The 25,535-nt window shown below is 31.2% G+C and overlaps 1 protein-coding gene across 6 annotated transcripts in view; it reads right to left on the reverse strand.

The window, feature by feature from the left end:
• Positions 1-800: 800 nt before the first annotated feature.
• The window catches only part of LOC139491537 (choline/ethanolamine transporter flvcr2b-like), a 29,801-nt gene continuing 5,066 nt past the window's right edge, over positions 801-25,535 (reverse strand). For 3 of the 6 annotated variants that reach the window (XM_071279283.1, XM_071279285.1, XM_071279281.1), the window contains exons 2-11: positions 17,567-18,129; positions 17,068-17,209; positions 12,749-12,886; positions 11,150-11,217; positions 9,623-9,726; positions 6,918-7,028; positions 5,976-6,081; positions 4,433-4,544; positions 3,508-3,551; positions 801-2,974 (exon numbers count right to left, since the gene is read on the reverse strand). In XM_071279283.1, the coding sequence (XP_071135384.1) occupies positions 2,903-2,974; positions 3,508-3,551; positions 4,433-4,544; positions 5,976-6,081; positions 6,918-7,028; positions 9,623-9,726; positions 11,150-11,217; positions 12,749-12,886; positions 17,068-17,209; positions 17,567-18,094 (1,425 nt within the window). In that variant the 5' untranslated portion in view covers positions 18,095-18,129 and the 3' untranslated portion in view covers positions 801-2,902. Of the gene's footprint in view, positions 2,975-3,507; positions 3,552-4,432; positions 4,545-5,975; positions 6,082-6,917; positions 7,029-9,622; positions 9,727-11,149; positions 11,218-12,748; positions 12,887-17,067; positions 17,210-17,566; positions 18,130-18,658; positions 18,772-21,353; positions 21,376-23,880; positions 24,377-25,535 lie in introns of those variants that run through there. The other 3 variants (XM_071279282.1, XM_071279286.1, XM_071279284.1) reach the window with 3 other exon arrangements.

Below are 25,535 nucleotides of genomic sequence, written 5' to 3' on the forward strand. Positions count from 1 at the left end.
AAAATGCATGTACAAAGTCAGGAATCTTCATAAAATGAATTAGTCTATTTGCAAAAAGCAAATAAATACTATAGCAATCCAAAAATATCTTACAAAAAAGATACAAAGATAAAAACAGCAGAAAACAACACGCATGATACAATGTTAAGTAATAATATGACATGTCATTATCCATGCTGCCTTTAAATAATATCATAGTTTTATATCCTGCTAGTTGCATGATTTATTAGTAACTGTAGTTTTTATGAATTGGTCTTGTTAACCAATATTCTTGTTCCAATTGTCCTCTGTTTGATAACCGTTTTTTTTGTCATATCTGTTTTTGCCATTGTTGACTTCTATAGAATATCCGTTTCACAGATGATGTCGAATATGTTCCATATGTAGTAACTCTAATTCCGGTCCCTTTTCAACAACTTGACCGACCGAATTTGTAACTTGAGCAACACGACGGGTGTTACATGTGGAGTAGGATCGGCTTACCCTTCCATAGCACGTGAAATAACTCCCAGTCTTTGGAGGGGTTCGTGTTGCTTAGTCGTTAGCTTTATTTCTTGTGTCTTGTGTGCTTTTTGTCTGTTCGTCTTTTTTTTTTTAACAAGTTGTCAGTTTGTGTTTGATCTTTGTGTTTAAATGGACCGCTGGTATTTTTCGTCCCTGTTTTGCTGTTCTGTTGATGTATTATCAATTCAATGCGGGATAACACAATTTGAAGAAATCCAACAATAACATGAATAACAGAATAGATTCCCATGATAGAAATTAATCTCTCAGACAGCACAATAAAGCAACTATACATCTAAATTGCATCTATTTAATTCGTTGAGACATTTCACAACAACGCCTATTTTTTAAATGATTACATGGAATCACATCAAGTTAGCCCAAATCACAAAATATCACCATAACTGCAAAACTAAATTTACAAAATAAAATAGTTAATAAAACAATTAAATGTGTTGTTTGATTTGACAATGTTTGAATATCAATATAATATACAAATATACAAATTAATATGTATAATAAAATTTACAAGAAAAAAGATAGAATAAATAAGCTAGTGTGCAGCTATTATTTCAAAGTATTTGTCCTTATGCAAAAAGAACAATTAGATAACTAGACATAATTTTGTACTTTGTATAAGTGAGATGCTTAGAGTCTACTATGAATTGCAATTTGTTTATCATAGACTTGTGTTTTATTTCTTATTGAAACATCTCATTGTGTACGGCTTCAGAAATATAAATTAGAGAGTACTTAAAAATGATAAAAGTACTTTTTGTTCACACTCAGTCATTCTTACAAACAATGTTTGGTTATACCTTTTAAACACGATCTTGTAAAGTGAGCTTTCATTCTGATACTGTCCACCAATGCTAAAAATATCAAATGGCTTTATGTGAAATGTGTTGCACATGTATGTACAAAATTAATATGCTGAGATATAATTTTGCAAGTTCTTCTCCCATTTTGACAATGTGTGAGCCATACGCTTATAGAAAGAAAAAAATAAATTGTAGTCGGTTTTTTTTAAATCACTTTCATACTTTTCCTTAAATTGATGTGATATGAATGAGTATAAGAATGCTTTAATTTCCCGTTTAAATAGTAAAAACCAACTGCATAGGTATTTTAATACCCTTATTTTGTCTGGTTTGGAATAATCTAACTTCTTTAAAACAAGGAAAAAAGCATGACTAAATAGATAAAAAAATATATACATCGTCATGTTAAAACAAACGCACAATCTGTCATGCTTTTAATCATTAAACAATTAAAGATACATAAAACAAATAAACACTTAATTCAAAATTAACAATGTAAAAAACTAGAAATTATGTAACAATAACTTAATTTGGGATGTAACATGTCTTCTGATTGGCTGACAGTGTATTATTTATCATCTCATAGACATAATTTCATTAAAAAAAAGTGACCGTGCCGTGACGTCATCAACGTTTTTCATTGATTTACGACGGTTGAAAATGGAATTTAAAATTAAATTATAAGAAATGACTGTAATATTGTTTCCGTCTATTCAAAATAATATAAAAAATGTGGTGCATTTTAATAATATCCTGTTACGCGTGTTATTCAGTGTGCACCACATTATTTATGTTATTTCTTCATAGACTAAAAAAATATTATAGTCATTTCTTAATAATATTATGGCTTGTCGGAATTCATGACATGTCATGCGTTAATTATTCACCAAATGAAAATTTGAAGAATTGAAAATGATCATATGTATACCTAAAAACATAACATACATTGTGATGAACATTTAGTCTTGAGCATTCAATCGTAACAAGACAGCAAATCGATTTTTGTAATTTACATCTTCAATGGTAATTAGTTTATCAAAAGAATATTTGACATCTTTTGAATATATCTAAAACGCTTTTAAAATCGCATGAAACAAACTATATACAATAAACGAAACGTCCTTAAAGACACACATTTAAAATTCTCAAAGATGAAAACCTAATATCATTGCTATAATTGTAAAATGGCTTGCAACAAAACAAAGTTGAAATTAAATCGAACATCTCTTTATCCATGATAAGTTTTCATCGATTTAAGTAACTATTTTTATTCTAATAATTAAAATTTGATTTTTTTATGATCTTTAATGTTTACAAATCTGCGAGAAAAAACATCAATGATGCCATTAAGAAAATAATAAGTTAAAGTAGATTTCCTATCGTACGGTTTTGTTACTGCTTACATAGCTTGTATCAGTTTTTTATAACTGTCTTTACACATGCATGCTTGGAAGACCTTACATCTTAAAGGATCATTTGGCCTCAAAACTGTATAGATGTTGAAATTATATCATCAAAAGCGACATATTCAGCATCTTACATTGTTCACATTATTGTAACACATTACTAGATGTCGCCTAAATAGATTGGTCCGCCATCTGGGATTTTTCATCTACAATGTACTCTAGCTGATCTATTTTTGCCATCATCTACAATTTAAAAGATTTGTTTGATGATAAGTCTGCATTGATATTCATTCTATAAATTGAACCATCATGCATCATGATAACATTTTTTAAAAAGTCTTATTATCCAAGGTGACAATACCTCTGAATCATCTCAAATACTTGTGTCTTTCACTGAAACATCTTCCTAAATTGTATTTTAACATGCAAGTTTTGATGGTGTCTTTTTTGCATAAAAATCTTAAAACAGATGACAAACGAATGAGCAGATATAAATGTTCTGTTATGAGGAAAAAGGAAACAAAAGTCGAGGGAAAGTCAAATTTATAAGTTCCTAACTTGGTGATAATGTGTTGGATTTTGAATCTGCGAGAGAAAAAACACAATCGTATGGTGTTTGATTCTCTATCTTTAGCTGTCGTGTCATATACAAATCGCGAATAAAATAAAAATTTCCCTATTTTCATATGATGTCACTTTAAATTTGACAAGAAATTATCATTTTTATCATGTTCAATATGTTCAATATGTTAACAAAATACGAAACAAAATTATACCTCTCTCCCTGCCTCTTGTCTTTTATAATTTGCACCAATAAAGGCTAAAAACATAAAACAAAAATATATATGTTTACATACTTTGAGTACTCTATTGTCAAATAGTATGAATTTAAATCCGGTAACATAGCACTGATAGTCATTCTAATTTCATATGTAATATTCAAAATAATGCTGGTATGTTTCGGTGTTTTCATGTCTTGTTTGACAAAGTCTAAATATATTTTGGGCATTGAACAAGAACTGTATGGGGTGAAAAGTCAGAATATATTCAACCTGTTTAACATATGGTGTCGTACAAAGTAAATCATTAGGTTTCATTAATAAAAGATAAAGTACATATCATGAAACCACTTGCATATATTTCAGAACTACGTTTACTAGTTGTCGTGATAATCGTCAAATTCACGGTAAATCAAATATTTTTATTAGCTATAAGACCTTGATTGCAGACTTTCTGGGAGGTCATTTGTAAATGTGTACAAATGGCATTTTCAAAACAAGGGGACTTAGAAAATCGATTTGTCTCACACTTTCTGTTGAAAATGCATTAACCAATTATTCGTATATGTAATTAGGTGATGTAAAATGTAACATCGATAAATTGTTCCGGCAATGTAAATTTTCATAGACTTATGATCTTTTTTCAACAATGATAAGTGCCCATTTCTCGTCAAATGTTTTAACGAAACCAATGAAATATATTCTTTTTTCCAAGAAACCTTACTAAAAAGTTGGGGGATTTAAAATAACGAGTCGAAAATAAACTGACAACGCCATGGCTAAAAAAGAAAAAGACAAACAGGCAAACACAAGAAACAACAAAGAAAACTAAAGACTTAGCAACGCGAACCCCACGAAAAACTTGGTCACACAAAAAAAAATCACACAGTTATCACTTGTGCATAGTAAGTCAAAGCCTTACCTGTAATAACTGTACCTATCAGTAGGGCTACACATATAGTTATATTGGCAGACAGAATACTGATGTTGTTCAACATAGCTCGCATACCAATGGTCAGTATAATGCCAAAAGTCTAAAACAAATAGTTCACAACTTGTATTAATTCAGAAAACAATCTACGGTTTAATTTACGATACAAATCAACTGAAAAAAAAGACCAAAAAACAAGGGATATGCAAGCACAAAAAAAAAAGAAAATATTTCTACGATCGAGAAGGGTCGTTAATGTACGACAAGGTATAAATCATCCACATTTATCAATTTATTAAAGAAATCAGTAAAAATGGACTAGAAATGTATGAATACATGAAACCATAAAAAAAAAGCATACAAAACAAAAACGGGAAAAAAAGATATTACAAACATCCTCGTTAACATATTGATAAAAAGTACCAACATACTCAAGATAATTTCCCGTTTCGCGTCTACTTTTTCATTATGTTTTAGTTTAGTTTTTATACATCTACAAGACCTCTTTGATTTGATATGTTCTATGTACGTATCATGTCTCGTCATCATAAAACGTCACTCTGTACTCTGATTTCAAGATGTGAACACCAAAACCAGAATTTTGAATGGTTATGGTTTATGTACCCTTCTGTAGCCATTTTTGTACGAGCTTTTCAAACTTCAATTGTATCAAAACTACAGATATAATGAATAATAGAGGTAGGCCTTTTTGTACATATTTCAAGGGGAAACTTGATGCAAAGCATTATTTTTTACTGTTCCATTGCATTTAATAGAAAAAGAGGACTTTGTGGCAGATAAATCAAGATTTTTATAGAAAATCCACAGCCTTTATCCTTGTACTCTCATATTTGGCAATTTGATGACTGATAGATATAGGATTATTGCATGCAGTGCTAGCATTGATTTCCTTAAAACAAGTTTATAAATGTAGTTATTGGTTAAGACAAGTATAAATATGGCAAAAATCAAACTTTTTGTAAAAAATAAACACTAGCACATCATAGAAAATCAAGTGAATAATTTATGTTTCAAATTTTATAACAAAAATCTCTGTATTAAAGGCTGTGGATTTTCTATAAAAATCTTGATTTATTTGCCACAAAGTCCTCTTTTTCTATCAAATGCAACGAAACAGTAAAAAATAATGCTTTGCATCAAGTTTCCCCTTGGAACATGTACTAAATGGCCTATCTCTATTATTTATTATATCTTTAGTTTTGATACAATTGAGGTTTGAAAAATTCGTAAAAAAAATGGCTACAAAAGGGTACATAAACCTTAATGTCTGAGTCAGAGTACGAATTTCGCGCTAGAAATTTTCTGATTTCAAGGCCGGATGCACCTGTCAATTCTATAATGCATACATGTTTTGGAAAAACAACTTACACAACAGTTGTCGTTCTTTTAATATTTTTGAAATGAAATAAATTGCTAGTATTTGTTACTGATCGTGAATGTTGTGTGAAAATATCGAAATTTGAAAAAATTACCGATCAACGAAATAATTTTACTCAAAATCAGAATAATTTACCTGTGCAGAGGCATTCAGTAGACCCGAGGATGTACCTTCAGATTCTGGATAAGTTATTTCAGCAGCAAATTCAAATCCAACAGGTAGATATCCAGTCATAAAGAAACTGAACAAATCATAGGAAAGAGTTTTAATTATATTAATTATATTAATAAAATATTACACAAGCGCTTTGTTATTTTAGTAACTAGTAAAACTGCGTAGATATTTATTGATATCATTCATATCAAGAATTCTTATTTTAAATAGGATAACTTTTGCATCTCAATTAGGTTATACATGTATATATATATTCGTGTATAAGAATAGTCATTTATTCATTATTCTCTTAGCATGTGCTACAAGTTATTTCATTTGTCGCTTTTTTTTACCATGTCTACAGTAAAGACATATAGATATAGATAGATGTGGTGTGAGTGCCAATGAGACAACTCTCTATCCAAATAACAATTTCAAAAAGTAAACCATTATAGGTCAATGTACGGCCTTCAACACGGAGCCTTGGCTCACACCGAACAACAAGCTATTCGGTTTTACTAATGTAAAACCATTCAAACGGGAAAACCAACGGTCTAATCTATATAAAAAAACGAGAAACGAGAAACACGTATAAACTACATAAACAAACGACAACTACTGTAGTGTACATCAGATTCCTAACTTAGGACAGGTGCAAACATTTGTTCATATTGTGTTGAAATGTATTGTGATATAAAATCATCAATATATCAATTTGGTGTGGGTTCTTTACCCTATCATTGCTTAATATGTTTGACTTTTTAAATGATTTGATTTCCTTTTAATGTACGCGGACTACCAAGGATTAGCCAATGCATGTCCATTTAGGATAATCAGTTTGACAGTATAATCCGACAACCGTGTGTCAATGCCTATCTGTATGTAAGTGTGGGTTTATTCATTCATTAATTTGAGTATACGTACCCTAGAGCTCCGGCACATAGATAAACTACCCATAGAATATCTAATTTCAATGTGAATGTAAATGCAAGCATTCCAGCCATAGATAAGAAGTAGATTCCAACAGTAGTTCCCCTAAAAGTAAACATTCATGGTGTAAGAATGAGCACATTGGTATTTTGTTAGAAACATTTTATTTTTTTTTCTCATTTGGACCATTTTTTTTTCTATTATTTTCATATATGAAATTTGCACACATCAACATAAATATGAGCATTTAATCTTTTTTTCGAAGTTTTCAAATCTAGAATTACAAAATTACATTTTTATGTTTACTTGAGGCTATCTTAAATACAAATAGAACATCTTTTATGTTTTTTAAGGAAACAATTAGAGATGTATACAGTTTTACATTTTCGAGCATTGTCAATATAACAGAGACGGACATTTTTTGCCCCTATGAACCTAATAATTCTAAGAATATTTTTGAACTATTTGAAGATTCTATATGTAATGCATCCATAGTTGTTTCCTTGATGAACAATACTAGCATAATCATAGTTTATGAAGCTGAAGAATAACAGATAAATGCCTGTGTAAAACGTCACATAAGGATACAGTTGTACCAAAGAAAACAATCTGCTTTTATTATTTCATATCTTCGTTTTTATAATAGTAAAGGGGGGAAGAGGATACTTGCCTTTAATGATGCGTGTTTTAACACCAATCTTCAATGTAGAGACAATAAAACATAAAAAATGTATGTATCCTTACAATAATAATTATCGAATTTACTAGGTACGTGCATTGTTAAGAGGTTTTATGAAGTGGATACTCGAACCATATATATTTGTAGTCTGCTGTTCAGATAAGAAAAAGTAGCCCCTTATTAGTTAGCAGTTTTAACTCTGAAACCTATTTAAACAACGTTGACATTTTGTATTCACGTGTATCGCGTATTTGGTTAATACATATTTAAATCGTACGCAAACAAAGATTTTTTATAAAATGCATTCTTGTTAGATGATGCATCGTCCTCCGTGGTGTTTGCTATGAATCTAAATTGATATTGGGCATTAAACTGTTCGAGGACCAAACAAAATTATATAATTATATAGGTTACAACTAGCACCCGTGGGACTCGACTTCCATCAAATTGACTCGAAAACTTTCTGGTACAAATATTGCACCAATATTTTGAACCAGCTTTTTTTAATCACGACAGTCATAAAGCCGCTTTAACATCCTTGAACTTAAACTTTGATTATCTAAAATGTGTATATCTATGTCGGTTGGTGCTTCAGATATTATTCCGCGAAATATGTTTGAGATTATATGCTTGCTAATTGTATTGGCTTGTTTCCTAGTACGTGTGGGGCAATACTTTAGTTTGATAAAACATTATAAGGGGACAAACTTTCTGTCATAGTGGACTTAATGACCAATTCAAATATTGGTTGTATTTACTTTCTTTTTAAATTTATCAATCAGTTGCACTATTTAATTTTAATTGCAATGATTAAGCTGAAATCAATAGTAATACATATAGAAATAGATAATAAAATATAATAATAAGAATTAATGAAAAACAACTTCAAGTAATATTTCAAACTGAAAGTCATTATGTGACGTATTATTCGGGCAAATATTATACTAGCTAAATAAATCTTTGTTTGTTATGCAAGCAAGGAGAATTTTTCTTTAGATGTGTATTCTATATCAAATGCAATTTAACCAATGAAGTATTTAAAATACTGAAAGTTTGAGATATAAAAGCGTGGTCCCAATTTAGTCATTATTAAAAAGACGAACGATTGATTTCTATAAATTAGATTTTCGGTTTTAAAAAACATTGTTATCATATTTTTTTATTTTTTTTTTTAGAAGATTCTATTTACATGTCTGAAAACACTTTGTGAAGAAATTGAAATCAAAATTGTATCTTTAACAAGTATAATTGCCTGCGTTTTGGTTTTGCATAAATGTATAAAGTCAAATTGCACTTAATAGGGTTGATATAAAACCAAGCAATTTGTCAAAATATAATAACATAAAAAAAAGTTCCCAGACATAAAATATGTTATGACTGCACTTCGTCATAACAAACAAAGGATGTACAAAAAAGGATGTATCCATAAAATTGTCAGACAAAAAATAAATAAATAGGGTACTAGAGGGTTCAAACTGATTTCCAGGAAAGTTTTCTAGTGAATATATGCAAATAGTAAGGTACGCACTATACCCTTATATCAAAATCCTTGTTTTAGTGCAAAACAATCTAATTGTAGCTTTTCAATTTATAAATAAATTTTATAGAATTTTTCAAACTAAGTTTCTTAAAACGATTTTAATCTACAGAACAAGCAAAAGAAAAAATTAATATTTGGCTAAAAATATAATCCATGACAATAAGAACACCTTACGAACAAGTTTCAAAACATCTTACAACAAATGCGTTGTTAACATGATGAAAAATATTTCAACGTATCTAAAATCTTAATTATTTTTTTTTATCTGTTAACTACAATTGCACCACACTTTTTATCTATCTCTTTGCCAAGATGAAAAGTTATAAAGAATGGACTTCCGATCTAATGACTCAAAACCATTTTGAACCCTTTTTCTAATGAAGCTGAAAACATAAATATTGTTCCATTAAAGAAAGGTTTCGTATAATTGAAGCCACCGTGTATGTGTTCTTTAGCCACTGTATTGAATGGCTATCTTACTTGAACGTTTTGGTCCTGTCAAGCCACACACCAGCCACTATGGAACCAACGACGCCAGCCAAAACGATAGTTAGACCTATCTGACCAGCGTCTTTCTGGTGACCCTGTTGTTAACATTAAACAAGAAAATATCTATTCAGAATTTCCCATTTTAGTAAATATGATCAATATAATGACAACCCTTTGATAAGATGAAAATATCCCACACCTCCCCATTATAATTAGTATGTAACTAAATAAATCCTTTTCGTCAGTAATTAAAAAAATATGTTCCAACAACATATGAAATACAAAAGTTTGAATTTCTTGTTTTACTTATCATACCAGCCATTGAAGATGAATATATATATATAGATATTAGTCCAATTAAAAATGATTACATGTTGGCAATAAAGTAAATGTTATCATACAATTTATATATAACCAAACATCCATAGCTTATAGTACAGTCAGCTAAAAAAATCATTCGAATTGATTACTTTTTTTTATTTAGCTTAAAATATGTTGGAAAAACAAATATAAAAAGACAAAGCTAAAACAAAAGATCTTGACAAATGTTCATTAGGTTTATCATTTACATACACCAGTTGGTTGAACTCCCAGACATTTAACATAGAATGGTAAATGAGGCTACATGTAATAATTTGTTGAACTGTCAACGATTGACAACATCAGTATATTAAACACATGGGATAATAAATAACATGTTATTAAGGCTAGAAAAAATATGTCCCATTTACTGTACATGAAACGTGTTAAGATAAATATGAACAAGAATGTTTCCCATGTACGCGGATGCCCCATCCGCACTATCATTTTCTATGTTCAGTGGACCATGAAATTGGAATAAAATCTCTAATTTAGCATTAAAATTAGAAAGATCATATCATAAGGAACAAGTTTCAAGTTGATTGGACTTCAACTTCATCAAAAACTACCTCGACCAAAAACTTTAACCTGAAGCGGGACGAACGAACGGACGAACAGACGAACGGCGGCACAGACCAGAATTCATAATGCCCATAAATGAGGCATAAAAAATATTTTCATTTGTTTGGTTAAATTAAAACACATTTGAAAAAATTATAATAAGATTTCACTTTTAATACTACAGTTATATCAAACCTAAATATATTTTCAGTGTAGTATGCCAAAACACAAATCACATTACGACAAAAATGCAACAGATTTTTTATCCGGCCTTATTTAAAAACTTTATATACATATAATATATATATTACATTAAACCACCATTTGATTGTTTATTCTTACAAAAATATAAACAGTATTTGATTAGTACCCTACAGTGGACTAGTCAACTAAATGTAAGCTGAATCTTTATTTTCTATTTCATGTATAAGTATTGACAAAATGAAGATAAACTTTAAGGTAATTACGATAAAAATCATATAAAATCTCTAGTTTAAATTATGATGATTAACACAATATTTCAACGTCGAACCAAATGGTGATTAATGAAACTTATTTGAGTATTGACATAATACTTAAATTCGTATAAATACTAACCTCAAAATAATACAATACGATTGGATTGAGCAGAGTTGATATTGCATAATACGATCCGGTGTTGATACCTGTAATTGACAGAAAACTTCGTTAATATTCCTTGAAGAACTGTTGAATTGGTATCGTTAATTTTATTACTACCACTGGGTCGATGCCTCTGCTGGTGGACTATTAGTCCCCGAGGGTATCACTAGCCCAGTAGTAGCCAGTACTTCGGTACTGGCATGAAAATACGGATTTTTTTGTGTTATTAAAATTTGCTGTTACAAAATGAAAGAAATTATTATAAATTAAGGAATGTATCTCCCTCATGCAAAGCTCTGATTCCTTTCACGTATTTGGCTATACTTTTTGGACCTTTTGGATTATAGCTCTTCATCTTTTATATAAGCTTTGGATTTCAAATATTTTGGCCACGAGCATCACTGAAGAGACATGTATTGTCGAAATGCGCATCTGGTGCAAGAAAATTGGTACCGTTAATTTTATTGAATCACATTAAAAATACCAATTGTTCTGCAGCAGAGGCGCATTTAGACAATTCATGTCCAATCACTGATGCTCGAGGCCAAATTTATTTGAACATCTATAGCTTATTAAAAATATAAAGATCTATAAACAAACAATACGAATAGCAAAATGAGGGCAAGAAACCAGAGCATTGCATTAGGGAGACACATTCCTCAATTTAAATATATCCAAACTTTTGTAGCCGCAAATAACATAAAAGTCGTATGTTCATGCCAGTTAAAAAGTGCCGGCTACTGGGCTGCTGATACTCTCGAGAACTATCGGTTATACGTTGAAATATGGATCTGCTTATTGAATATAAATAAACGTTGTATAACAATAAAAAAAAATGAATTTATACCATTGTTTAATTTAATAGGACATTTTTTAGCATATTTAAAAAAAAAACAAGAATGTGTTCATAGTACACGGATGTCCACTCGCACTATTATTTTCTATGTTCAATGGACTATGAACTTGGGGAGTCAAAACTCTAATTTGACATTAGAATTAGAAAGATCATATCATAGGGAACGTATGGCCAGTTGATTGAACTTCAAGTTCATGAAAAACTCACTTGACCAAAAACTTTAACCTGAAGCGGAACAGACGATCGGACGAACGGACGCACAGACCAGAAAACATGTCCCATAAATGGGGCATAATTAAGCAAAATATATATATTGTAATAACTCTAGTCATCAACTAAATACAATAAAAACCAAATGAATATTCATAGCGCTTAGTCATTTAAAGGACTCCAATGAAGAGTAACGGGTTTGGTTGTTACTTCCAATCTAAGACTGTCACAACATCAAGTACAGTGCAATTATGAAGGTAATGGTACATACATGAATACATACATTATTGAAGCCATATAGCCTCAACATTGCAACTTTATTATCTAATTTGTTCCGCGTTTTGGTGTAAAAATCGAAAATACGAAACATAACAAAATTATGGGTTCCTTATAAGATTTATTTTATGAAAAAATGCCATAAAAGTCTCGTGTACTTTTACTAAGGTTTACCCCGTTATATATAATTTAACATTTAGGACTCATTTCCAATCACTTAATCTTGTACTTACCATAAGTTAATGTCAGCAGTATAAAACCTCTATTTTTGACCAATCGAAGCAATGATTGCCCATAGTGTTCATTCGATGCATTTTGAACTGACAACATCTGTGCCTTGCTCGGTGGCATAGGTGGAGCATTTTTGAAAACTGAAAAAAAAACATAAATTCGTATACAGTCAAATTCTTATTTGGTGATAAATATATATCTTAACATGTACAATGAATAAGTTCTATTTTGCATAGCACCATATTGAATGCATTCAGAATATTTTTTTATTGTAATCTGCCTATAGTTGTTAATGTCTGTGTCATTTTGGTCTTTTGTGGATAGCTGTCTCATTGGCAATCATACCACATCTTCTTTTTTATATTGACCAGAATATTTTTTTTTTATCAAATTTGGGATCATAATTATTAGGTTTACCCCCCCCCCCCCCACCCCCATCCCCCTTAAAGTTTAATTATAGTTCCCTGAAACTAATTTCATACCAATGAATATGTACCAGCCTTTAAATTGTGTATGCCAGACGTATTGTCTACAAATGCTTTATCAAAGACGCTTGGTTCTACAGATTTTTTAAAAAGTTCCAAATAATTCACGAACTCGAAAGCATGGAGGATACAAATTTCTGACAGGTTTTGCAAAATGCAGATAACTTAAGAACAAAGGCGGAAGTAACGCTCAGTGTGTGGATCGTATGATACGAAGGGACATATAAAAATGCAACGATTAGGCATGAGTAATGTTTCAAATCTATCAATTAGATTACTTATATCAAAGACCTTACATTTTAACCATCTGATGAATTCAAGGATGAGAAAATACTGGAATACATGTAGTAGCATCTATATGCCGAAGTGAAACACACAGAACTGTCAAATTTTCCCAAGGATAACTTGCTTTGGGAGTTGGAAACTTGGTTTCAAAACAATTTCAAAATTAGTCAGCGAATTTGTGAAAGGTATGTTATAAAATTGAGACAGGTATGTTATAAATTATGTAAACAGAGGAATATTGAACATTAAAATATAGTAAGTGTACATTTCCTATCAGTACCAATTACAACCTGATAACTCTGTCACAACCTTACAAGACATAGCCACCGTGGTATTCTTGAACTTTAAACATAATTACAATTACTCAACAAATGAATATAGTTTTGACAAAAACACTGATTGCTTATTTAGGTTAATTCGCCTTATATTCATGATCTTTTATACCTTAAAGTGAATAAAACTAATCACATATACCAAGCTTATACCAAGACTCGCAGATGTCTTCTTTTGTAAAAGTGTAGGGCAAAATCACAAAGAAGAGTCAAAATACTTGTGCAAATAAAAATACGTCTAACGCCATGTACATGAGGTATGCCTAGGCGAAGAAAAATATTTTTCGAGTGAATATAATAATAATGAAAAGTGAATTTTAAGAAAAGGAAAATAGTTTCATTTCTTTTTTTAATGTCTAGCAACAAAAAATACCACTGGGGTGCGAAAGAAACGTCACACTATTAATGTCATTGACCAAGTGCACGTGGTTCTAAAAAGCTCATGATGCTTAAAATTTCTACATCAGACGTTATATGTATCTATTTCCATAATAATCAAGATAATTGGTAACTAAAATTTCAGTTCATATGCAGTCAATTGCATGCGTTGTATTTGTTTTCGCATCGATTCCAAATAAAAAATAATATCGTTGGGAAAGTTTCAGTACTCCTACCAGGTTGACTAGCGTATACATTACGCTATGACAGGACATGCACTTGAATTGATTGGATACCGTATCCTTTTCTGATACTGAGGGTAGGCGTAATTATTCAAAAGATGTTACATCGCTTTTAAAACTAACAAAAAAAATTGAACACCTATTGGTTTCACCCCCACACCATCTGTTGTGTTGAAGGACATTTTATATCTTTACTACCGATATGAAATACATTTTTCTCCCGTTATCATCGTGCACAAACACTTTATTTAAACTCGTTTAGATATTTGGTATCTTATACAATGATCGCCATCAATCCTATCCATTGACACATCTTTATTGTTACCAATTTGTAAATGTGTCTGGTTAAGAAACTAAAGATTTCGGCTCCGTGTTGTTTTCAAATATTTCATATGAAATTTTATGCGTTCAGTGACGCCGTTTTAACGTCCTCTTTGACTAGGTTCTTCAATTTTATATGTCACTGTGTAAAACATCGATATACCAAATTGTTGTATTCATTATTGACTTATTATTGTATTTTTGAAATATAAAGGTTGATGTTAATGGATCGTTGTGTTCATTTTCTAATCAAGGCTTTTCATTTTCATGTTCATAATTCTACTAAAATTAAAATCACAAAAATACCGTACTCTGCGAAAAACAACATTCATATTCCCGACTTGGTACAGATATTTTCTTTTCTAGTACTTGGTGGATTAAATCTGGTTGTGTAGCTATCTAAACCTCTTACTTGGATGACATACAATTCCATTATATTGAAAACGATGTGTAAACAAAACAAACATACATACTAGGTAAAAATGTCAAAATATGAGTACAACAGTCAGGATTGTGTTATAATCTGCCTATAAAATCAAACAAATATGTAACAAAGAAACACAAAAGGGCATATAGACAAAGCACATAAGCAAAAATAAAACACAAACTGAAGAAAAAGTCTTTACACTTCAAGTGTTTACCGAATCAGTGTTTACAAAATCTGGTTATTGATCCATTTTGAAAGATATTGTAACCATGTTGCAATAAGAGTTGTTCTTCCGTTTGCAGTTCAAGTAATCTTCGCTGTAAGTTTATTTGTTTTAATTTTGAATAAGAAAAATATGGTTTTATACCTCTTTCATATGGTTTGCCATTCATATCAAGTTCGTTAATAGGTTTTTGATTCCAACTTCTTGGGAATCTTATAGATTGTAGTCTGCAATGCTCTTCAACTTCTTCCTTTATTATGCATTTCTAACATTTTTTATTCGAGAATCACGGATATGTCGTTTGTAGACGAAACACAAGTCTGGCGTACTGTACAGAAGTTTAGACCAGATATCTCTGCTATTTATTAATATAGATAACTTGCGCGCATTATAATCTTTGGTGAGTTTTTTAACCACTGGGTATATGTCATGATCACTGCCGATGAACGTTTAGACCTCTTGGGTTTTATCAGCACAGTAGTTAGTGCCCATGTTTTAACGAGAACTATTTTGACATGGGGATAGTTAAGTAAATTTTCTGTTTATCATTCAAAACATCAAGGTATGTAAGATGACGCAGATGGCCTAAGCCAGATTTGAAAAAACTTTTCGGAATTGTTGGCTTAGAATGTGCTTTCATTTCGTGAGTGTCTCGGCCTTCCAATCCGTTTTATTAGAGTACATGTCACTAATGAGTCTATTTAGAAGGATTGTACATCTGGTGTATTTAACTGTTAGCCTTGTATCTTCGATTAGTTTTTCCAGTGGTAGATGTTTTTATTGACTGTATATAAAAGTTACATTATTGTTAACTTTAACGTTATCACTTTGTCTATACATACTAGTAGATTAATAAACATTTTATGCAATATTTTACTTGCATTCGCGAGATTTGACAGAACCTTTTTGAATGGTTAGTTTTCAATGATCTTCATCTTTGTAAATACTTGTGCACCCTTTGTGAATCGCCATTAAAACGCGCAACTGGCAAATTTAACTAGAAGCCTGGTATCATTAATCAATAGATATAGGAAGATATGGTGTGAGTGCCAAGTCTAGTAGTTTACACATGTAGTCCAGTAGTTTACACATGTAGTCCAGTAGTTTACACATGTAGTCCAGTAGTAATCAAAAACAAAAGTTATAGAAAGTAGAATTTTGTGTTTGTGGACTAACATTGCGGTCACGATAAAGAAAAATTCATTGTTTTTCTGAAGAAAGACCAATGTCATCCATTCTCATTTTTTATGTGATACAATGATGTGATATATTGTGACGAAATATTAATATGTGTTGTCAGAAATATTCTCATTCATTATTTATATCTTTCCATGAATATTGAATTATTAATTCTTTAGTTTCATGGACTTTTACCTTTTTGGATTGTCCATGGAATTTGGAATTTAAAAAAAAAAGATTTACAACTAGTGTATTCATCAAACAAATTATCATCGAGGATAGCATGCGTATAATGTTGGACACCAGACGGTAGTTTCGTCTTCAAAAGACAATCGAGTAAACAAATTGATATGCCAAAATAAGAACGAAACTGCTTAAAGGTCCGAAATTTCCGAAAGTTTTGATAAACACAGCTATATGTGAATTTTATGCTTGTAAACTAGACTTACTTAATATAACCATTATGAAGAAGAACGTAGTTACACCAGCTCCCATATAGAACATGGTACCCATATCTTTTCCTATCTGGTTTAAATCTTCACTGTAAGGTACTAATACTGGAGGCAACAGAAAACCAACGGCACATCCGACCTATAAGTATAGAATAGACATGATAGAGAAATAATCATTTGTTAAGTAATCGTTTGCAAATGTTTACCGAACCTGGTTTCATCTTTTTGGAAGTTTACAAAGTTTATAATAGATACGATAGTTTTTGTCTCATGTTCATTAATAAGAATTAACTCATTTTCAAGGATCTTCAAGTTGCCTCATGTTTTAAGTAATAGGCATACGCAACTCGCTGGACAGTTGACTTGTCATATTATTATTATTTGCTACAAATACGAAACATATCCCAAATGCCTCTAACGAATAAATAAAATGAAAATGAAAAATTCCCTTCCTTAGTCCTCATAATCGCGAAAAAAAAGATAAACAAAGCCTCACCTGATTTCCGAAAACCCCAATAGATGTCGCTGTTGACACCTCATTCGGTCCAAACCACACTGCCGCTAACCTAGCTGGAAGTCCAAGTATAAATATTTGAGCAATGGCACATATTGTTTGAGCAAACATAAGTACTGGGAATCTGTCTGGACTCACACATGCTACTTTGAGCCATGCCCCAAGTGCATTAAGAAAACAACCACAAATCGCAACAACGCGGAGGCCTTTTTTGTTAAGTAACCACGTGGCGGGAAATATCAACGGTATATATGCTAGCATATAAACCATAGATAACCAGTCTAGTGTGGTTTCCCTTTGAAATTGATCCTCTGGCATGCTAGCATTGTAATATTTTAATATCACGTCGCCTATAATGTTTAGATGTATCCACTGGTATGCGTTACTGAGAGAGTAGAAGGCGAACAAAAACACAATCATCCATCTTCTCTTGTAAACACGTGGTTGCTGATCCAAATCAGATGGGTCTTTTTCTGTTGTAGGAAGAATTGGTTTCGCCTGGACTTCCATTGTTGCTAAATCGCCGCTGCGACTCAACGCTTTACCTAAAAGAAAAGCAAAATTGTTAAGACCTTGGCCGATTGAGTATATCGAATGTTTTCTTTTGGTCAGATAACTGATAAAGGTTCACCGTCTTTAGGTCAATGGATCTGTTTGTGTTTAGATAAAAACAGATAAATCTTACCGAAGTTATACAATCGTTTGTTAATATTCCAACAAAATTTATCATTCTGTGTTTGTTTATTTAGTATATTAAACATGATAAGTCCTTCATTTCTTATACAAACAACATACTAATGGTTACACTGAGGCGAAAGCAATCATTTTAGCTTCATATTATGTTCAGCAAATTAATTTCATTTAATGACATTTTCAGAATCCTCTAAAAGGGTTTATATTTGAAAGCAATGTGTATAGCTGAAATCGGGTGTTCACCTGCCGTCTTTGTTCACAAATATTCAAGCACAAAAATAATATCATAATATTGATTAATAAATTGTCATTTATTCATCATATGATACAAAAATAAGGACATGTGATGTGCTTGCCAATGAGATAATTTCCAAGACTTACCATATAATTGAAAAACAACTTTACGACTGTTACAGTATACAAAAAAGCTACAAAACAAGTTACTTCCGAATGTTGGCTAGTTTATCATGATTATAGTGTTATATGTCATGTTTTTACTCTGACATTCTAATTTAAATTTAGTGTTTAGTGTCAGCGACTTGTCCTTTGTGATATTTGTATTACTGATTGATACATTTATATTTATAAAGTTGAACTAAAATGTAAGTACATTAAACTTTTGACCTCTAAATTCATGTGTACTGATTTTAAAAAGCAATTCTTATAAAAGATTTATACTGTTTCAATAGGATTTCTGTTTTTATGCAAGTTAATTTGACTATTGCATTGGCTTGATTTAAATTTGTGTGTGCTTGTTTTATCAAACGATAACCAGTAGAGAGCCGTGGTGTAGTCCTTATAAGGAGTTATTTCCTTTGAAAAAATATACACAATTTAAAAAAAATTGTATTTCGAGAATCAGAAGTCGTAGTGACTTGGGACCTACAGCAATAATCTTAAGTTCATGTGACCTTCAATTTGCACCCAAGGTCAAAGGTCACCGAGTGCCAAACAAAATTACGCTGCAATTTCAAGCTTGCATATTAAGAAAACGATAAGAGTTTGCTGCATACATACTGTGTATAAAATGTTCCTCTCGATGAGCTCTACATTTTATACTTTTAAAAGCTCAAAAACGTCCGACCGTCTGTTAAAAATTTACATCAACTTAATACTTAAAAATATAGTAACATGTGTATATCGTTTAAAAGGTGAATGAGAGCCGTGGTGTATTGGTTAGTGCATCGGACTACTAACACAAAGGTTCCTGGTTCGATTCCCGTTCGGGATGAAAATATTTCAGGAACTGAATTTTCGGCTCTCCCTTGACACCATTTGCGAGTATGGTCTTGAGGAAACTATGATAGTCCGTCGGAAGGGGACGATAAATGGCTGACCCGTGTTAAGAAAGGGTCATATCTCTTGCACGTTAAAGACACCCTTGTAAATTTCGAAAAAGAGCAGGCAATGCCGCTACAAGGCAGCACTCGCATCTTCAAAGTGGAAAGGGATTTATATAAGTTGTAAAACTTGTTTCCCAATCCACTACAAATAAATAGGTTTAGATTAAAATAAATTACCAAAGATGGCTTTCTTCGTTTGGTGTATACCATTCAATTCTGGTATAACTTTATTCATGTTTTTTTTTAATTGAACCAGTATCGACGTCACAACTGTTTCGCGGTTTGTTCAAACATTTTATGTTTTGGCTCTCTTAACTTCCGATCGCGAGAGATGAGAAATTTAATCCTGAAGATCGTATGAGAATCATACATTTTTATCAAATCTGTACCTTTGTTATATATACATGTAGTCCAGGCCTCAATACAACGATAGTACTCAACTACGCAGCTTCTTTTGAATATGTTCTCTTCAAGTGCTATTAGTTTATAGTTTTATGAACTAACAAAATAATATAGAGATGATATAGTACTTCTGAAATTTTGTACAATATTATTACAAGTACTAGATTTGTACTGCAAAATATGAAGTACTAGATTTGAACCTTCGTTAAATAGTTCTATGAAGATAAAAAATTATATAGTACTATTTTTTTTACTATAACTTGACAGGAAAGTTTACTGAAAATTCAATAATATATGGTCATAAACCAAAACCATGTACATTGAATTTACTTTTACTTCTCTTTAAAAGTATGAAACCGATACGTTCGATTTCAACATGTTCAAGTGAAAACCCAATAATATGAAATTTTACTATAATTTTGACATGTTTGAAGTACGGAAAAAAGTACTAAATATCTATAACCGTTTTAAGCAATTGAAAGTGCGCATATTAAAGTACCTGTGTATAAAAGTGAAAAAATATTTACAATGCAAAACGTGTTAACCATGTTAACCGAAATCTGAAAATTATGTTTTGTATTTTTTTTCTATTTTCATCAACACAAATTATTTTAATACGGAGGTTAATATACACAACGCTGTTAAAACATCATGGGAGACGATATGGATTGGCCAATGCTACAGTAATGAATCAAAACAATTGAATAGACAGATAAATAATAGATATACAAATAGAAAATAGAGAAAAAATGGAAACAAATATAAAGTATAGAGAAAAATTACATAAAATATTTTTAAAATAAAAAAAAATACAGAAATGAAGGCTCCCCCCAGTCCATACCCTCATGTGTTAGATAATATACATGAAATATAATCTGCACTGAATTTATAATAAGAAGGTACAAAGTCCATTGAATAAGATATTGTTCGCTGTATATATGTTTGGATAATGATAGAACAAAAGTGCGCGATGTTCAAAAGAACATACTGTCTACTGCTATTATTTTCTTTCTATTCTCCTAAAGGTTCATGCATTTTCACTCAATTGTTCATTAGAAAGGTTTTTGTACGGTAAAACTTACAAAGCACTAGTATGCTTACTAAACGTCAATTATTTTAGTTTGAAAAAATAAAGAAAAACCAGATTCATTTTGATCTTTAATAAATATCTTTGAATCATTTCTCTAATTTGAATTATTTTGTGCTCTATCATAATTTATAGAAGTAAAAAAGGAAAAATACTATTCTTATTATTAATGTAAATATCGATATAATTAAAGAACTAAGCTATAAAAGAGGAAATACATAAAATCTATTTGCAAGTTTCTTACCACATGAACTTGGACTTATGATGTATTTTAACTAGATTGGAAAATAAATTATGTTTATAAATGCTATTTTTCCCCGTTAATAATACGTAACATATGTTAAAATGGTTAATTTTATTAATTCAATAATAAGTATCATGTTAAAATTCAATATAAATTAATTAAAATATCTCTATTTTATTTTAACAGACAGATATTGAAATATACACAATGGTTGGTCTACAGACACAGTTATACTACAAACAATGCCATAATATAATCTGCGTTGAAATCTATATAAAACTAGTCGTCTGTGAGGTTCAAAGTCCATTCGTACACAATGTTCCTAACCAGTACATTTTTGTATTATGACATAGTTAATACATTGTTTATACCGTGTACTAAAAACATTGTCTGTCTTTTTTGTTTATTCGTATTATGAGGGTCCTTCATTTCTGCATTTTTAATTGTTTCTGTCATTTAAGATTCTTCAAAAACAAAGTTTGCCAATCTCTTCATATTTTTGAACCTTAACTACACTTTCCCTCAATATTAACACTTTATCAGAGGCGGAACTAAAGGGGGGAATTCCAGTGCATGCCCCCCCCCCCCCCCCCCCCTTTGTGCAAACAAAATGGTTGATTATAAATGGGAATCAATAAATCATGACACTGGAGCGGGCCCCTCTTTCGCAGTCAGTGCCCCTCTCCCCTGTTATGAACATTTCTGGATCCGCCACTGTTTATAGGTCACCCTCGGTTTCCGAACCCTTGTCTTGTTCACAGTCCATGCAATAAAAGTACCATGCATTACCGTTTGGTTGTCGCGGCAAGTTTTTCATGTACGCAGTCACGTCCTGTTAGAAAGTAGACGTTTATTCCGATAACTCGTGTAAAAAGATTGCCATATGCTCTCTGTACCTTGAGAAAAACAACTCTAAACGGGATCCGTAAATCGCCTGTTGCAATGAAAATTGTTGTCCCTTTCCAATGTAACCTCATATTGGAGTGGCAGTCTAAATTTCTTCGACCTTATCCCGGAAAACCTCTATTACGTGACCTATATCTATTTGTACTTATAGTTCTCGTCTTGATTCTACATGTAATATTTGCCACTGGACGTTAAGCAACCAGAAATCAATCAATCTATCTATCCGTCTACGAAATACCGTTTCTCGTGTTAATTGTCAACGAGTGATATGCGTGACCGGAATATTGCGACTGGATTCTTTAGGATAAGTTTTCAATCGATGATACAAAAAAAAAACCAAGCGAGTCTTAGTACAGATCGATGACCCTATAAATAATATAACACCAGGATGGCAGATTTATTAGACATATTTATACAGCTTTGTATTTTAGTTAAAAATATTGATCCGCCTGTGTTTATTTTATTTGACAGAAACATGCACAAAAACCAGTGATAGCTGATACACAGACGAAGTACTTCGACCGAATTTTTGACTACGAAATATAATTGCATGTATAGAATTAGACATATTTATACATCTTTATATCTTAGTTTAAAATATTGATCCTTCTTTGTTTATTTTATTTGACAGACAAATGCACAAAAACTTAAGTGATGTCTGAGAAACCGACGAAGTATGTCAACCTAATTTATTACAATGGAGTCCGACGATAATTGCATGTATATGTGCATGTGTTAATTTGCACAAAACTACGAATATTTTCCTGTGTTTTCATTTTATAGTATTAATCAACATTACATAATACACAAATTTTACCTGCTGAATATGACAAAATAGTGGCACATCAATCAGACTAAGCATCAAGGTATATGAGGGCCTGTATGCAGTTTACAGAACATAAAATGGACCATGCAATTATACAGGAAAATAGCATTATAGCAATGAATACAGAGAGAAAAGGGGGAGGTAGAGATAAAGAAAAGAGAAAATGGATAAAGAAAAGAGAAAATGAGTAAAGGAAATAAAGAAAAGAAAAGAGAAAAATAGGTTTTAACAAGAATTTGTCTATAGTACACGGATGCCCCGCTCGCACTATCTTTTTCTATGTTCAGAGGTCATGGACCGTCACGGAAATTGATTTCAAAACTGTAATTTGACAATAAAATTAGAAAGATCATACCATAGGAACATGCATGTGTACTTCATCAAAAACTACATTGACCAAAAACTCTAACCTGAAGCGGAACAGACGGACGCACGAACGTGTCGACGAACGGACGAACGGACGCACAGACCAGAAAACATAATGCCCATAGGTGAGACATTAAATAAAATAGAAAACTGAAGACCCCCATTGAGACAATCATATGTATTATAGTTTTCTGTCATTTTACAGTTCAAAGTACAAGTTTTTAAATTTAAAATTAGCAACGGGTCGCAACTTGTGATGTCAATCTATTTTTAATCAATTTCAATGCATGTTTATATTTAAAAACACTATCTTAAAAAAATAATGAAAGAAAGTAAAAATGCATATACCATGTATACTAATAATTAATTTCTATTTGAAGATAAACATAACGTATATGAGTATAATTTCATATATAAAGTTTTTCTTACCTAGCATTCCTGAATGAGAACTCATTTTGATTAATTATATATTATAACAGTCTTCAAATATATGAAAAATCTACTGCAATACTCTATATATTTTCATCATCCTCCATTTTCTGTTGAAACGTATCACAGATTGGAATCGACTGCTAGTCTAAAGATACGTAGTGGTAGCCATTTTACAATTGTAAACATTGGCAACGCGTTCATTGACCTCGCTGCTGTGTGTTTAGATTTCCAATAGTTCGATATAACCTATATCCGCGTTAGTGTGTCAATGCAGAATTAAATACTTTAATCATTTAAATTTTATTCAGTGTCCATTTAATCTGGTCACGTATATCCTTTTTAAAAATGCATTTTGAATTTAATACAGTATAAAATAACTTATACTGTTTAAATACGTAGTATAAGTTAAATGCAACGCTGTCAAGCAGTTGCAACTGTAAGCTGTTTTTCAAACAAATATGACATCCCATTTCCATTCAGAGGTATAATATAAATGAATACTTATTCATTTTTTACTGTCGCGGCCTCGCTCGGGCCGTCGTAGTAAATTATATAAATATTCAATGGTTAGAAACAAATAAATGTGACATATTGAGTTATCTTTCTTTGTCCAAATGCATACAAGAGGGTCCGGAACAGAGAATGCCTTGAGAACATTTAGCAAAAAATACAAAAAAAATAGAGAATAATAGCTGCTAAAGTATATAAAAAAAATGATGGAAAATATAAGAATAAGGTCATATAAATAGTAAACTCATTTTCTTGAGAATTTAAAAGAATTCTTTTTTTTAAGCTAAATTTAAATGCTCTAAATACATTAAGGAATACAGAAATTAAGGACACCCCCCAATTTTCTTACATTGATCTACATATGAAGTACACGTATGTATTTGTTATCTTACTGAACAAAACACAAAACTTTCAAACTTCACATGTTGTATATTACAATTTAACCTCTTCTATGAACTTTAAAAATATAAAATTAACATGAATGATTGTATGCTAACAATTTAGTTGAACCAAAGGTACGCAAACAGTTGTAATCTGAGATTGTAATTTAAAATTAACTTTTCTGAACGTAACGTATAAAGAATTAGAATGTTCCATTATTTTTCCAGATGTTTCACTGAAACTCAATTATTGGAACAAGATCTGTATAGCCATTAGCCAATCAATGTTCCAATTGTAATATATTTTATAAGCGGAAGATACTATAATGTTGTTAAAACTCCTTTGTCGAAGACAAACTGACATTGCAATGCATGCCGGGAAAAAGTAAAACGACTGACGAAAAGACATGAAATAGTATAGAAACACAAAATGGAAAACTTAAAAACTGAGCAACATGAACCCCACCAAAAAGCGGTGGTTATCTCAGGTTCTCCGAATTGGTTAACATCATAATACTGCTCCACATTTGGCATCCGTCGTGTTACTTCTGTATGTACAAATTTGGTGTTAATTTTCAGTCGGGGATGCCAAATTCATCGGAAAGATGACAGGGTTGTGGTCACAACAAAATATTATGTGTGCTTCCACCAAAAAGAAGTTTTAACTAATTGTCAAGAAAACTTGTTCGTGTTTATCTGTTTGGAGTTCGCGACATTTTACTTTCTTGCGATTTTCTAACTTTATTGAAACGTCTAAATATA

Source organism: Mytilus edulis, chromosome 10 (genome assembly GCF_963676685.1).
Source record: "Mytilus edulis chromosome 10, xbMytEdul2.2, whole genome shotgun sequence".
Lineage (NCBI taxonomy): Eukaryota > Metazoa > Mollusca > Bivalvia > Mytilida > Mytilidae > Mytilus > Mytilus edulis.